At 44.1% G+C, this 17,262-nt stretch overlaps 1 protein-coding gene and 1 pseudogene across 1 annotated transcript in view; one reads left to right on the top strand and one right to left on the bottom strand.

Moving 5' to 3' along the window:
- Positions 1-13,691, bottom strand: part of lrrc61 (leucine rich repeat containing 61) — a 29,707-nt gene extending 16,016 nt beyond the window's left edge. The window contains exons 1-3 of the mRNA XM_041178492.1: positions 13,550-13,691; positions 12,382-12,474; positions 9,216-9,362 (exon numbers count right to left, since the gene is read on the bottom strand). Of these exons, the coding sequence (XP_041034426.1) occupies positions 9,216-9,362; positions 12,382-12,474; positions 13,550-13,574 (265 nt within the window). The 5' untranslated portion in view covers positions 13,575-13,691. The remainder of the gene's footprint in view (positions 1-9,215; positions 9,363-12,381; positions 12,475-13,549) is intronic.
- Positions 13,692-15,033: 1,342 nt separating this feature from the next.
- On the top strand, positions 15,034-15,203 carry LOC121272139 (annotated as a pseudogene).
- The last annotated feature ends 2,059 nt before the right edge of the window (positions 15,204-17,262 follow it).

Genomic DNA, 17,262 nt, shown 5'->3' with positions numbered 1-17,262 from the left:
GAATAAAAAAAAATTAAATATCCATTATCAGGGCAATAACATGGTGTAATGAGCTACAGCTAATAAAGGGCAGTGAAGACTTCAATTCATTTAAGTCACAGTAGGACGACCCAAGCACTTTATAGCCAATGAAGTGCAGTCACTGTTATAATGCAGAAAATGCAGCAGCTAATTTGCCCAGAGCCAAGTCCCACAAATAGCAGTGGGGAAGGGAAAGAGCTATCTGGTGGTTCTTAAAAAGTGTCATGGGACCTTTCACATCCACCCAAGTGGGCAGTGGGTTTTGTATAATTTGTTGGTCATTCACTGGGTAGAGAGGGAATAGGCAGCCAGTGTTTCCTTAAAATAGGTTTATTCCAACCAACCCCTCCTCCAAGGGGGTACAGACTCCCCTTTTCCACCATATCACCCACCCCCCCCCCCCCCCACCCCCACCAAATTGGTGGAAACCGGTTCTTATATATATATATATATACTTAAGAATAATGCCCTAACCTTTCCCCAATTAGTAACAGCTGCTCTCACTTACAACTAGAGCATGCACTTCATTGTGACAGAATTGCAATACTTACAGGTTTAACATCCAACAGGCAGTATCTCTAATTATGCAGCACTCCATCAGTACTTCACTGGAGTTTCAACTGAAGTCACTGGAGTCAGACTTGTCACAAAGTGCAGCAAGACTCAAAACGCTGCCTAATAACTGGAGCAAATTTTTGCCCGAGTCATTTGAACACCAACCAGAGGGGGCATTGTTTTCCAGGGTTTCCAAATTTAGTTCCATTAATTCTCATTTCAGCTGGATTCAAACCCATGTCTCCATGTAGATATGAACTTGTACAAGACACTGGGGGAAACAGGACTGAGTCATGTCCATTCCAATAGCAATGGGCAGGCCTGGGCATTTCAATTTAGACAGTAACAGCAATAATGTTTAAAGGTTTGTCCTCCCATATCAGTTGCAACAAAAATGAAAACCTCTCTCGAATGTTGATTGAAACACACGCAGTACTACATTGTCAAGTTTTTTTTAAAAAAGAAAAAGCAGACTAAGAGGGAATGATATACTGCTACACAAAGGGCAGAGAAACATCCCCAGCTATGCCAACATTGCAAATCAACATAGTACTTTTAACAAGGCTGTATTTAGTGCCATGTTACTCGAGTCATGCTTGCGGCTGCCAAACATCTTATGCTTAAAAACATCCTCCTGAAATGGAAAAAAATCCTCCAAAAGAAGCAGAAAATGTACATCCGTGTCCGGTGGGCATGGTAGGTCCACAACACTATGATCCAGCCAACATTTATCCCTCAATCAATAACATTATTGCACTATTGTTTGTGGGAGCTTGCTGTGCGCAAATTGGCTGCTATGTTTTGTACATTACAACAGTGACTACACTTCATTGACTGTGCAGCACTTTGGGACATACTCGGGCTGCTATAAGTGCAATGTGAACGTAAAATTTTCTCTGTCTAAGGTGGTATTTATAACTTCCCCATCACTCGGTCGTTTGTCAAAAAATATCTACTTCTGCTGAAACGACACGCAGAACCTGTCAGTGCAGAAGACCAGAAATTGCTGCAAAACCACCTGTTGAAACCACACGTGCTTTAAACAAAACAAAAGGCAAGTGTTTGGATCCTCCTCTGCTTGGATTTGCTGAAGCTGCCTGGCAGACCAAAGTGACTCACTGTCCTGCTGCACTTCCCACTTTTGTTCATGTTTTAAGGACTTGGTCTAAAAATACAGTAGAGGCTGTTAAGGTCTAATTAATCCTGGTCAGGTCTGCACCAGTGTGCAGCTAATTGAGCAGGACACAACTACTTTATTGAGGAATGAAGTATTGAAACCAAATTTCGGTAATTTAAAAACAATTCATTTATTTTTCTGATCACTGCTCAGCTGTGAAGACAGGATACGTTACTACAGATAATTAAATCTCATGAGCTGCAACTGAACGCGAAGCCATTGCAGAGGTACACTGACTCCAGATTAGATTCTACAAGAAAGTACTCCCATGACATAATTGTACATTCACCACATTCAACATTTTATTTTGTGGCCATAGACTACAATCATCTAACAAATACGGTCCTGAAGGCTCCAGAAACAAACACACTTCATAACGTTTGTAGTAGTCTAGGAACATCAGATTTTTGATCCCTTATATTGAGATAGCAAATCTCAGCCAATATAGTACAGGGGCAATACAATTAGTACCCAAGATGGGGAGGAGAAAGAAATAAACCAAAATTGCATAGCTTTTTCAATGAGCTAGCACAGACATGGTGGGCCAAATGGCCTCCTTCTGTAATGTATTATTCTATGATTCTATAATAAGGGCCGCCGTACCCACCCTGTAGAGACGGCCTCTGGGAGTTGGTGAGCTCTGTGGAGTTAACTGAAAATATCACCTGAATGTTTACAAGAGATACAGGAGGAAAGACTGACTTACATTTACATCGCAGTTCATCAGCAAGTTCTAAACTGCTTCACATTAGACAAAAAAAAAGCTGGACTGCTGATATGTAGGCAAACATGGAAGCTATTTTGCTTGTGTTTGTGTCCGGGCAAAGGGAAAGTGTCAGAATGGCTCAAACAAAGACAAAAGTCTATCAGAGCTGCAGTCTCAGCATCAACTCCGGATCCCATGAAGTCTCATGGTATCAGGTCAAACATGAGCAAGGGAACCTCCTGCTGATTACCACACACTGCCCTACCTCAACTGATGAACACCAACATGTTGAACACCACTTGGAGGAAGCACTGAGGGTGGCAAGGGCACAGAATGTACTCTGGGTGGGGGACTTCAATGTCCATCACCAAAAGTGGCTTGGTAACACCTCCACCGAGTTGGCCGTGTCCCGAAAGACATATCTGCCAGAAAGGGCCTGCGGCAGATGCTGAGGAAACCAACAAGAGGGAAAAACCTGCTAGATCTTGTCCTCACTGATCTACCTGTCACAGATGCATTCGTCCATGACAGTATCAGTAGGAGTGACCACAGCCCAGCCCTTGCGAAGACAAAGTCTCGTCTTTACACTGAGCATACCCTTCATTGTGTTGTGTGGCACTACTGTCAAGTTAAGTGGGATAGATCCAGAACAGATCTAGCAGCTCAAACCTAGGCACCCATGAGGCGCTGTGGGCCATCAGTAACAGCAGAATTGTATTCAACCACAATCTGTAACCTCATAACCCAGCATATGCACCTCCCTACCATTACCATCAAGCCAGGGATCAACTTTGGTTCAATAAAGAGTGCAGGAGGGCGTGCCAGGGGAAGCACCAGGCATACCTAAAAACCAGGTGGTGAACCTGGTGAAGCTACTTGCGTGCCAAATAGTAGTGTGCAATAAGCAGAGCTAAGCAATCCCATAACCAACGGATCAGATCTTAGCTCTGCAATCCTGCCACATTCAGTCGTGAATGGTGGTGGACAACTAAACCAGTAACAGGAGGTGGCTCCACAAATCTTCAATGATGGGGGAGCCCAGTGCATCAGTGCAAAAGACAAGGGTGAAGCATTTGTAACCATCTTCAGCAAGAAGTGCTGAGTGGATGATCCATTTCAACATCACAGATACCAATCTTCAGCCAGTTCGATTCACTCCACGTGATATCAGAAATGGCTGAAGGCATTGGATACTGCCAAGGCTATGGGCCCTGACAACATCCCAGCAATGGTACTGAAGACGTGCTCCAGAACTAGCCACACCCCTAGCCAAGCTGTTCCAGTACAGCTACAACACTGGCACCTACCCAGAAATTTGGAAAATTGCCACAAAAATTCCACAAGAAGTAGGACAAATCCAATCCGGCTAATTACTGCCCCATCAGCCTCCTCTTGATGATCAGCAAAGTGATGGAAGATGTCATTGACAGTGCTATCAAGTGGCACCCACACATCTACTAATGTTCAGTTTGGGTTCATCCAGGGCCACTCTTGAGCTTCTTACAGCCTTAGTTCAAACGTGGGCAAAAGAGCTGGACTCAGAGGTGAGATGTGAGAGGTGAGATGTGAGTGACTGCCCTTGACATTAAGGCAGCATTTGACAGTGTGGCACCAAGGAGCTCGAGCAAATTTGAAGAATGGGAATCAGGAGGAAAACTCTCTGCTGGCTGGAGTCATACCTAGCACAAAGAAAGATGGTTGTGGATGTTGGAGATCAATCACCTGAGTTTCAGGACATTGCTGTAGGAGTTTCTCGGGGTAGTGTCCGAGGCCCAACCATCTTCAGCTGCTTCATCAGTGAGCTTTCCTCCATTAGAAGGTCAGAAATGGGGATGTGAGCTGATGATTACACAACATTCATTTGCAATTCCTCAGATACTGAAGCAGTCTGTGTCCATATGAAGCAAGACCTGGACAATATTCAGCCTTGGGCTGATAAGTGACATGTAACATTTGCCTCACACAAATGCCAAGCAATGACCATTCCCAAACAAGAGAGAATCTAACCAATTCCCCTTGATATTTAACCACATTAACATCATAGAATCCTCCATTTTCAACATCCTGGGTTTGGGGGGTGGTGGGGGGGGTAACCATTGAGCAGAAAGTGAACTGGACTAGCCATATAAATACCATGGCTGGAAAAGCAGTGCAAACACTGGGAATTCTACAGTGAGTAACTCACCTCCTGACTCCCTGTCCACTGTCCAAGGCACAAGTTAAGAGTGCGATGGAATACTCTCCACTTGCCTGAATGATTGTGGCTCCAAAAACATTCAAGAAGCTTGACACCATCCAGGAAAAGCAGCCAACTTGTTCAGCACCCCACTCACTAATTAACATTCATTTCCTCCACCACTGACACATAGAGGCAGCAGTGTGTACCATTTACAACATGCACAACAACTCGCCAAAGCTTCCTTGACAGCACCTTCCAAACCTGCAACTTCTGCCACCTAGGATAAGGGCAGCAGATGCATAGGAGCACCACCACCTGGAAGTTCCCCTCCAAGCCACACACCATCCTGACTTGGAAATATATCGCCGTTCCTTCACTGTCACTGGGTCAAGGTACTGGAACTCCCTCCCTAACAGCACTGTGGGCGTACCTACACCACATGAACTGCAACGGTTCGAGAAGGCAGCTCACCACCACCTTCTGAAGGGCAATTAGGGTTGGGCAATATATGCTGACCATGCCAATGATGCCTACATCCCATGTGAGAATAAAAAAAACTCTGAATCAGTTGAAACATGTTAAGTGACATGAAAAGGCGAGCACAGTTGAGCCTGCTGAAGAGAGCTAGACTCTGATGAGGACAGAGATGAAGCTAAATATTTCTGAAAAATACTGAAAGGGTTAGGTGATGTCGGGTGTGGGCATAAAACCAGCTGAGCTGAATGGTCTGGTTTTGTGTTGTTAATTTGTGTGCAATTCTGAAAAATTCTGGATATTGGTTATTAACTGGGAGGACTGGATAACTGGTGCTTAAGTAATGAGAAGGAAAACCTGTATGCTGTAACATAGCATGTTTAGAATGATGGAATTGAGGTGAAAGGAATTTATACCACAGCCTTGAAAAAAGCCACCCTCAGACAGTGGCCGAGTAAGTTCCAACCAGGAAAAGGCCCTGCGAAAGGCCAGAGCTGAGGATCTGGGACTGAATGGGAGGATCTGAACAACAGGAAGGCTGCACAGAAGCTGCAAGAACTGGCGGGTGGGTGATCTGTAGTATGGCCACCTTGGTTACACCAGCTGACGGAGAAGTGGGGGTGCTGGGGGGGTTTCAAAACTGTGATGTTCCCCAGTAACCACTGCTGGAAAAGGTCAGTGTGGACTTGAGAATTGGGCAGATGGGTGGCAGATGAGAACCAATCCAGAGAAATGTTGAGTGCTTCAGGTGCAGACTAAAATAAAAATCCAGGAAGGGGTTTTAATTAAAAATAAGGAAAGCAAATAACGTACAATGAAAATGAAAATAAAAACAATATGGAGGGCCCTCCTGACTGACAATAAATTAACAGCAACAATATTCAATGGCAGGAAGGAAAGCAAATCCAAAGCTGGAATGCATTAAAAGGTCAGTACTGAGCAAAATAGTGAGGTAACTTTCCAAATCATCAGTGTGGCTACACTTACAATACTGTGGACATGTTCCACAATAAGGATATCAATGCTACTGAAAGGATGGTGAAGAGGACAACCAGATTATTGAAGAAATGGAGGGATTTGGATAAGAGGAGTGATTATGTTTTCACTGGAAGAGAGTTTGATGGGGTGGCATGACTGCTGAAGGGACTAGATAATGGTGTCCATGTTGAGCTGTTTCTCCTTGTCCAGTGCTGTAGAAGAAAGGACAAGGTCTGCAATTGAAAGTGGAGGGAAAATTCAAAACTAATCTGTGGAAATATTATTCCAGTGAGAACGTTTTCAATCTGAAAACAGGCTCCTGAGAGAGACAATGGGAGAGATGATGGTGTTGATTAATTTGAAACCTGCCATGTGCTAAGAGCCACATGACTTGAGAGGGGCTATGGTTCCCAGAGCTCTCGACCACCGAGGGTTTTCCTCACCTCATGTCTGGGCTCTTGTAAACTCACTGAGATTAAGATTGATCGCTAGGATTAGTCAACAAATCTGATTTTGTTGCACCATGTGACTAGCGGGTTGGTGGAAGGTACACGGGATGGATTTTGGTCTTTTTCTATATTTCTATCCTGATGGTCTAATCATTGCTCTGTCAAATGCCACGGCAGCAGCCGGTGTCATTTATTGCAAGCTGCTCCCAATCCGGTTAATGTGTTTGAGGTTACATCAGTTGCTGCGTTGTCATATTTCCCATCTGTTACAATCATTGGCAATGCCCAAACCTTCATCAAGGACAATAGTCACAATGCCTTAATAAATAGATGTCTCAATATTTAATTCCTGCTGGGTTCTTCAATGCTTGAAACAGCTGTACTTAAACAAAAAAAAAACACTCAGATATACACACCTGAGGGTCTTCATTAGTTGATCTCTCCGAATTACATCCATGCTCTATTCTGCAATGGTGACTTCAAAAGGCACTTGACTGGCTATGAAGCGCTTTGAAATGTCAAGGCTCACTGCCCTCCAGTGATTTTAGTCCAATACTCCCCACACCAACTCCGCCAACTGCTGATGTCTTTCCTGCCTGTTTAGCTGTTCTTTTACACAACACCACCACCTTCCTATTTCGCTCCTACTAGAAAAGTATGAGTAATTCACAGGTTGAAGAATAAATAACTACACATGATTCAAGGTTTAAAAAAAAAATCTAAAAACATCTTGGGCGAGCACAGTGAAAGGTAATTTTAAGTAGATACAACCAACAAAGATATCCGCGATAAGGAGCCATAGATTTATTTAGAGGACAATATGTTCAAAAGAATGTTTTTATAGCTCAATTGGATGTCACAGAGAACTCAACTCCCCTGACCTTTGGTCCATTTACCCAATGCCTATGTTGACTTTTCGATGGCCTTAATTTCCTGCTAACTTTTGCATGCGGTTTCTTTTAGCCACACTGTGGCACAGCTTGGTGTTGGACAGTTCAGGGCAAGAATACAAAGGTATTCCTAGTCTATAGGAGAAAAATCAAGGGATATGGAGATCAGGTGGAATTGAGGTCTGTCATGAAGCTATTAATGTATATAATATTATTGGAAAACATTTTTCTTTTAAAATAGAGGTTTAGTCTGTGGGTGTGTCTTAATTGGATTAAAGCCAGCTAGTCTGAGTGCTTTGATGTGTACTATTTTTGATATGTAAGAGAGCTAGCGTGCATTCGCATTTTTTGAATAGAGCATTCAAGAAGTGGTGTGAAAACTGACACCTATCTAGCGATACCAAGCAATATGTTTATATTACTAATAAAATCAGTACTATGAAAGGGGTTTTGTTAGAAGAGGACAATGAGAATTTACATTCAATGGGCGGTGGTAGGTATAACTTCAGCAGTTTTCGGGTGTGCAGAGCAGAGGCAATGAGAGATCAAAAGGCAGCTGTAAGCCTCCAACTGTCTCCACAGGAACCAAAGTGAAAAGAGCCTCATTTTGAATTCGTAAAGTGAAAGTGCGTTGCCTGGTGTTTGGTTAAGTCTATGGGTCGTTGTTGCCTTAATGGAGATTAGTATGGGAATTTGTTAAAAGTTATGATAGTAATTTGAAGCCATGTGTATGCACATTTTAACCTTTGTAAATTAATAAATATTTCATTTAGTTTGATGTAAAACCTCGAGAACTGGTGGTCTGATTCTTAGAGTTGCACCTCAAACATAACATTTAAAATTATAAGTTATGACAGTTGTTTAAAGGTTTCCTCGGGATTTTTAAATAACTCAGCTTTACCAACTGTATTGGTCATAACAGGTCAAAGATCACTTGGGATATGACCTATGCCTGACAGGCTTGCATACAAAATCTTGACTGACACGCCAGTGCAGCCCTGAGGGAGTGCTGCACTGTCGGAGGTGCCATCTTTCGGATGAGACTGAGGCTCCATCTGCCAGTTCTGGTGGATGTAAAAGATCCCATGGCACTATTTTGAACAAGAGCTGCAGAACTATCCCCAGTGTCCTGGTCAATATTTATCCCTCTATCAACATCACAAAAGAAAGCATATTATCTGGTCATTATCTGTTTGTGGGAGTTTGCTTTGTGCAAATTGGTTACTGCGTTGCTTAGATTAAAACTGGGGTTACACTTCAAAAAGTACTTCGTTGGCTGTAAAATGCCGAGACATCCAATGGTCAGGTAAAGCGGTATATAAATGCAAGTCTTTCAATTTTTTTATGCCAGGGTTCATTCTGTTACTCATGATGTTACTGGTGGCCAATTTGGGCCAAAGAACTCAGTGACAGTACAACTGCGCCAGCTATTAGGACAAGCAGGGCACTTGCCTCTGACTACTGAAGTGGTGTTTGTATAAAATTTGTTGTGCAGTTTTCTTCTGGACAGCTAATAGCCCAGGAAGCTCAGATGAAGCGCTAACAAGGGAGAGATAAGGCAAAAAGTAGTTATGAGTACTTATCTCATTCCACAAGCAAGTACAACAGGCTGCTGGGGCGCGTTACAGTGTATGCGAGAACAAGGCATGTTCGAAAGACCAAGTTTTCTGAGTCCAAACCAATATTAATCACTTAAAAGTGGGAAAAAATAATCGCCAAACAGATATAACATCCTAGTTCTTATAAAGCTTATCACACTGTTCATGGATCAAGAAAGCCAGCTTACCAAGATTGGAGATCCTATTGGCTGACAAGTTAAGCACTGTAAGAAGTTTGAGTGATGCGAGCGGCGTGAGGTTTGAGATGTCATTTCCTGATAAATCCAGTCTCTCCAGGTTTACACAGTCTCCAATGCAGCCAAGATTGCAAATCCCTGCAGTAAGCAACACCACAAAAAGTAAGATAAAAGCAAAAAACTGCAGATGCTGGAAATCCAAAACAAAAATAAAAATACCTAGAAAAACTCATCAGGTCTGACAGCATCTGCGGAGAAGAACACAGTTAACGTTTCAAGTCCCGTATGACTCTTCAACACAACTAAGGAAAAATAGAAGAGGTGAAATATAAGCTGGTTTAAGGGCGGGGGTGGGGGGCGGGAACAGGTAGAACTGGAGAGAGGGCCAGAGATAGGTGGAGATAACCAAAAGATGTCATAGACAAAAGGACAAAGAGGTGTTGAAGGTGGTGATATTATCTAAGGAATGTGCTAATAGGTGACATTAAGGGTAGAAAGCAGGACGAACAAGGTACAGATAGCCCTAGTGGGGGTGGGGTGGGGGGAAGGGATCAAAATAGGCTAAAAGGCAGGGATAAAACAACGGACAGAAATACATTTAAAAATAATGGAAATAGGTGGGAAAAGAAAAATCTATATATCTCCCTCCCAGAATCATGATAGGGACCCCGTTGTTCTCACTTATCACCCTACCAGCCTCTGCATTCAAAGGATCATCCTCCGCCATTTCCGCCAACTCCAGCATGATGCCACCACCAAACACATCTTCCCTTCACCATCCTGGCGGCATTCTGCAGGGATTGTTCCCTCCGGGACACCCTGGTCCACTTCTCCATCGCCCCCTTCACCTCAACCCCCTTCCACGGCACCTTTCCATGCAACCGCAGAAGATGCAACACCTGCCCCATTATTTCCCCTCTCCTCACCGTCCAAGGGCCCAAACACTCCTTTCAAGTGAAGCAGCATTTCACTTGCATTTCCCTCAATTTAGTCTACTGCATTCGTTGCTCCCAATGCAGTTTCCTCTACATTGGAGAGGCCAAACGCAGACTGGGTGACTGCTTTGCAGAACACCTATGGTCTGTCTGCAAGCATGACCCAGACCTCCCTGTTGCTTGCCATTTCAACATTCCACCCTGCTCTCATGCCCACATGTCCGTCCTTGGCTTACTGCAATGTTTTAGTTAAGCTCAACGCAAACTGGAGGAACAGCACCTCATCTTCCAACTAGGCACTTTACAGCCTTCCGGACTGAATATTGAGTTCAACAATTTTGGATCATGAACTCTCTCCTCCCTCCCCACCCCCTTTCCAATCCCCTTTTTTCCAATAATTTATATAGATTTTTCTTCTCCCACCTATTTCCATTATTTTTAAATGTATTTCCATCCATTGTTTTATCTCTATCTTTTAGCCTATTTCGATCCCTTCCCCCCACCCCACCCCCACTAGGGCTATCTGTACCTTGCTTGTCCTGCTTTCTACCCTTAATTAGCACATTCCTTAGATAATATCATCACCTTCAACACCTCTTTGTCCTTTTGTCTATGACATCTTTTGGCTATCTCCACCTATCACTGGCCCTCTATCCAGCTCTACCTGTCCCACCCAGCCTTAAATCAGCTTACATTTCATCTCTTTTATATTTTTCCTTAGTTCTGTTGAAGAGTCATACGGACTCGAAACGTTAACTGTGCTCCTCTCCGCAGATACTGCCAGACCTACTGAGTTTTTCCAAATATTTTTATTTTTGTTTTACCACAAATAATAATCCTTTTTTGTACTTATTCTTGGCAAATCCTTAAATTGAAGAAACAGTCTTCTGTTTTGGCTTTTTCTTTTGGTTTTACTTTCTAATTTTTGATTTTGCAAACCGAAAGAGAGTCATATTTTTCCAATAGTGCTTGACAACAAAAATTCAGTCATGTACTATTGAAAGCTGCAAAATGAACCTAGTATTGATCATTTTTTTGAAAATAAAATGGCTGCAAAATGAGACACAGGAAGCTGAGCATGTTGCATTAGGCAGTGGTGGGCTGTGTCGTGGCAGTTTGATAACACAAGTTCCTGGTGTGCATCTTGTCATGCTGTGCGGTTTAGTCATGTGACTAGCACTGACATGGAGGGCTGAATGGTCTCCTTCTATGCTGAAATTATGGTGCTTCCCCCCACCCTGAGGAACACAAAAGGCAGAGGGTTACGCACAACACTTCGCAGATTTCAAAGCACAGTGTGGAAACATGCTGCTACGCTCTCTCCCCAAGGGAAGAAGTGACACAACATGGGGAGAGTCAAGAAAAAAGACAGGGGAGCAGAAAAGAGACGAGCTTAAGGGAGAAGGGGGAGAGAAAAGAGTGCGCTTTTTAAAAATATAAGCATAGAAACAAGCTGCAGAGTACTCTGCAAGGGATCAAGTAAGAGGTTGAGGGGGTGATTCTTGTTCCCACACTGAAATGCTGGAGATAAGAAGTGAGCAGTTTATTAACATAATTTTAGCACGGTACAGACTGTGTTGTTAGTTATGGGGTTACATAAATTTAAACATTCGCTATGTTACCACAGATAAATTGGTTTATCTTCAGATTTATTCAGCTACACACTTAATCAGCAGCGAGAGAGAATAATGTCAATTTATATATTAAACAGATAGAGCGCACACGTCCATGATTAACAACCTGATAATTACAGTACTAATTAGACTGTTGGCTGTGAAAAATGCAAGCCACATCTGTCAGCTCACAGGGACATAAAAGATCACGTGGTATTATTCAAACAAAGGGAAAAAAGATTTCTCGGTGTTACGGGCAATGATTAACTCCCAACCATCATCTCAAAACAGATATTATCTGGCTGTTCATCTGCTGGGTGGGTGAAAATTTAGTTACTGTTTTGCAACAACACACCACTGTATTTCAAACAGTAAGCCATTGGTTGTAAAATTCTTTGGGAAGTAATTGAAATACAAGGCACTAAAGTATATAACAGTGACTAGGTTATTAGAATAAGCAACATATTAATGCTGTACTGAAACTAACTTTACTGCATCAGGTTAACCCAGCGTCTTCAAAACAAGCTGGTGCAGACTGGAATATTCATCAATTTGACAGAAATTGAGAAAACTTCTCCACACCAGTGCGCCAATGACCCCTCTACTCACCAATATTCTTCAGCTTCAGGAACAGAATTGACTCCAGGTCAAACTGTCCAGTTTTTGACTTGAGCAGCTGAGCTGTGATTTTTACATTTTCATCTGAAAGCAAAAAAAAATAGAAAAGAGACATGAGGCAAGTGCAGGCTCGGTGTTGGAGTAGGGGAGGCAATTGTCAGAGGTGCTAAGATGTTGGTGGCGGGGGGGGTCAAAGTCAGATGGCAGGGGTGGGTAGGAGTCCAGGTCAACTGGTCAAAGAGGGGGTCAGGGTGAAATGGAGCGTGCAGGGGACAGGGCTGAGGGTTAGGATCAGCAGGCCAGAGGGGTTTGTCAGAGTCAGATGATGGGGGGAGGGGATGTCGGGTTTGGGTGAGGTGATTGGGGATGGAGGGAGGCAGTGTCAGGGTTAGATAGCTGGCGAGGTTGGGGGAGGTGACTGGGGCTGGGTGTCATGTGTCAGGTGGTCAGCAAGGCTGGGGTCAAGGGTTAGGTGGTCAGAGGGGGCTCAAGGATTATGTGGCCAGAGAGGTGGGGTGGGTTAAGGATCAGATGGCTGGGGGTGTGTTCAAGGGTCAGGTGGCCAAGAGAGGTTCAAAGTTTGTGTATTGGGGGTCAAGTGGAGGTACAAGGGTCAAGTCGTCAGTGGTGTGTATGAAGGGTCAGGTGACCAGAGGGGGCGTTCAAGGGTCATATGTTTAGAGGGGAGTCAAAGGTCAAGTGGTTGGAGGGGTTAAGGAGACAAGATGGGGGTGGTCAAGGATCAGGTGGGTGGGTGGTCAAGGATCAGGTGGGGGGATGGTCAACGATTGGGGGTGTCAAGGATCGGGGGGGGTCAAGGATCGGGGGGGTCAAGGATCAGGTGGCCAAAGGTGGGGTGGTTTGGGAGGGGGGGGGTTCAAGAGTCAGGTGGCAAGTGGGGTGGTTTGGAAGGGGGTTCAAGGGTCAGGGGGCAAGATGGGGGTGGTCAAAGGTCAGGCAGCTAAAGGCGGTGGTCAAGGATCAGTTGGGCAAAGGTGGGGGGATGACAAGGGTCAGATGGGAAGGGTCAAGGGTCAGGTGGCCCGAGAGGGGGAGGGGAAGGGGAGTCAGGGGTGTAGGGCGGCAGGGCCAGGGGTTAACGGTGGGGAATCAGGGTCAGGGGTTAAAAGTTCTCTCGCCACCGCCGGTGTCCACTCACTCCCCGCTCGGCCATTCGCCTCCATCCCCGGCCCCCGGGACCGAGCCGCCCGATCACCCCGGGATCCGGTCAGTTTGAAGGCGGACCCCCTGTTACCGGGGTAACCGCTCCCCAGGCCTCTGCCGTCAACCGACGCCAGCCGCTGACATTCTGTCGCAAAGCGAAACTTCATGACCGTAAATCGGGGGCTGCTGCTGTTGTCAACACTCCAGGATTGGCCTGGGGTCTCCAGAGATTAACCACCTGGAGCATTACAATAAAATGGTGAGGGGTCCTCCACCTGTTTTCTTTAAGGACGTTTATTCCTTGTTTAAAAAAAAAGATGGTTAAAAGGGCTGTTTGACAAGATGAGGCAGGAGGTTATGTGATAAAACCTTCAGGAATCTGACCAATCAAAGTTGACAACTCTAGATTTTGATGTTGCCACTAGCTTTAATAGTTTAATATGATTTTAGAACTAGCAAAACTATTATTTTGGATATCATATATTAAAATTACACATCAAAAGGATTGCATGTCGTTTAACAAAAGAAAAAGGAGCAGGAGTGGACTGTACAGCTTGGCAAGCCTGCTCGCCATTCAATACGATCATGGCTAATGTTCGGCTTCAGCTCCACCATCCCGTTGTCCCTTGATTCCCCAAGAGACCAAAAATCTGTCTATCTTTCTGTCCACCTCAAATACGTTCAACAATGGAGCATCCACAATCCTCTGGGGTAGAGAATTCCAAAGATTCACAATCCTTCGTGTGAAGAAATTTCTCCTCATCCCAGTGCTAAGCTATCAGCTCCTTATTCTGAAACTGTACCCACACACCGCCCCCCCACCACCCGCCATGTCCTTTTGTCTAAACACACTGCTGCAGAGCTGATGATGTGTAAAAATCTCCAAATACTAAGATTCAGAGACAGGCTCCCAGAGAACAGGGCTCCCTGCGAGACGGTGCGAAGGGATTGACATCCAACTGTGAGCTTTGTGATACCAATATGTAGGTTGAAATAAGGAAAGATAAGGAGAAGCTTGTAATTGTATAGAGCCTTTCAGCAAGGCAGGGCACTGAATATTGTTTTACATCCAATGAAGCACTTTTGAAGTGAGGTCACTGTGTAGGAAACACAACTGCCAATCTGATCACAGCAAGCTGCTCCAACAAGCAGCACTCCGATAATGAACCAGATAATCTGTTTTAGGTGCTGGTTGAGGAATAAATGTTGGCTGGGACATGAGGAGAACTCTTGTGCTCTTCTTTGAATAGTGCTACAGGATTTTCTACATCCACTTGAGAAGGCGGTCAGGACATTGGATTAACATCTCACTTGGAAGACAGCAGCTTTGACCTCAGCACTGTAATAATTCACCTTTGACCAACACCACCAGAACAGATGATACGGTCATTTATGTTAATTATATAAATTAAAGTTAAGTGTATACAGGTGCGGGTGTACTCATTGGATAATTATTTAAGCTTTTTGTGTCTGGCTGCCATGGGTCATCAGTAGCTTTATTGGTGCTGCCCTGGGAAATTCAGCAGGGCTGCCACTCATGCTGGGTCTGTGCGAACCAACACAGGCTGATCCAGAAATATGGGCTCAAGATGTGCCGCCAGTGCTTCAGACAATAGGCTAAGGATATCGGCTTCGTCAAACTGGACTAAATTACAAAAGGAGCATGGGTACGTTCTAATGCAGTATAAAATGGGAATGCAGCATATGTCAACTGCCTACTGTCTTCACCTGGAAGAAGCAAACTTCTGTGACGCTCCATTTTAGTAATTAAAATTAAATTGTCCTTAGTGCTCAAAAAAAAATAAAGAGACACTTATTGACGCTGGGTGTTGGGTTGCAGAGTCAGGGGCTATACTTCTGCAATGTCTCACTTTGTGAATAAATCTAAAACTGAGTAAAGATTGACTTCTGGTCCCCTCCTTTACCAACTGGCTGTCAGAAGTTTAACAATTTATCTCGTTGCACTTGTACAAATTGGCTCCAGTATTTAGCTACGAAGCAATAGTGGGCTGAATCTTCCAAAGAGTGGCCATTGAATTGTCACTCCGCACCTATTTTTTTACACAGTGTCAGAGCACTGTATTTCTCACCCAGATTCCGAACTGGGCCTCTTCAGAAATGTGGAGAGTACCTATTCCCGGAGTCCTTCTTTGAAGTGCAAAATCGTTGGATGTAGCCAATCCACACCAACCTTTTTCCAGCACTAACTGCCGTATTCTGGTAAGTCTTCATTCACTAACACAGTGAGAAGCTTTGGGGTGTTTTAAAAAGCTTTTCAGTGCGTTAGTGAATGAGTGTGAGTGAGGTAAGTTGGTAGGGTGCCAGCTGGATAGAGTGGTAGGGCAGCTAGAGAGGCAGGGTGGGTAATGTGGCAGGGTGGGTAGGGGGTTAGCTGGGCAAGGTGAGGTGGTGGTGAGGTCAAGTCGGGTCAGTGAGGAGTCAGCAGGGAGTTGGAGGGTCAATGGGAGGGTGTCAGTTGTATAGTTACCCAGGAATTAGACATGGTTTTTACCTGTCTAATATTTCCTGGGTAACTATTCTAGTAGGTGAATCAGGACCCTCTGAAGTTTTCAACTCTAACACAGAGTTAGAGACTCATTCGGAGGATTTCGGAGGTAGTTGAAACTTCCTGGGCAATTCCTACCAAGTGCTTGCATTGGGACTTCCGAAGGTCCCCCAGCGCCTCATCCAGTGTACCTTGGGGGCATGACCATTCGGAACATCTGGGCCATTGCCTTTAACAATATGTTATTGGCTGTGAAGCACAGCCCACAAACAAAAAACAGTCAAACCACGTGGTAACTAGAAGGAATAACATTTCTTTGAAACTTTCACTAACCCAATTAGCCCAAGAGCAGCTACGATTCTTTGATTTTATGAATTTGTGCTTGTGTGCGAACCTTGGTGGGCTGGAATTGATGTCAGGAATCTAGGAGTGCTCTTGAACAGGAACACAGGTAATTTATAAAATTACCCTCACTGCATTATAACTGAAGTTGGAAAAGGTAATTTGTTTAAGTGGTGGAATTTATTTGGGCATGAATGAAATATTGCTGAAAGAAAGAGACATTTTTAGTTGAAGCTTTTTGTCTTGCACTCATCAGGACAATTCATAAGAATACCAAATGTAAAGGAAACAACAATTTATACTAAATGAGAAGAGAGTGCTGATTGGTTGGCAAGTGGACTCTGATTGATAGAGGTGTTGCAATGGAGAATACATCAGTTGATAGTGACTGACGGTTAACTGCCAAGCACTGGACATAGAAGGAAAGATGAGATAGAAGGTAAAAGTGTCTTTTCATGCCAAGGAACATAGGAGCAGGAGGAGACCATTCAGCCCATCAAGCCTGTCCCACCATTCACCTAGATCATTGTTGATCTGTATTCTAAATCCATTTACTCACCTTGGTTCCATATCCTTTAATACTTCCATCTAACAAAAATATTAATCAATTGAAATGTTCATTTGATCCTGCCCCCCCACTCCAGGCCCAGCCTCAACATTTTTTTAGGGGTAAGAGTTCCAGATTTCCAGGTTCCCACTACCCATTTTGTAAAGAAGTCTTTCCTGACCTCAACCTTGAAAGGCCAGTCTAATTTTAATATTGGGTTTCTCTCTATCTTCTCAAATCCTTTAATCATCCTATGCACCTGTACACAGGGGAGCCTATGGGCTGTTCCCAGGGGTCAACACTGAGGTAAGTA

This window comes from Carcharodon carcharias, chromosome 32, assembly GCF_017639515.1.
Source record: "Carcharodon carcharias isolate sCarCar2 chromosome 32, sCarCar2.pri, whole genome shotgun sequence".
Classification (NCBI taxonomy): domain Eukaryota; kingdom Metazoa; phylum Chordata; class Chondrichthyes; order Lamniformes; family Lamnidae; genus Carcharodon; species Carcharodon carcharias.
The sequence above is the reverse complement of the archived record's forward strand: the minus strand, read 5'-3'. Positions and strand labels throughout refer to the sequence as shown.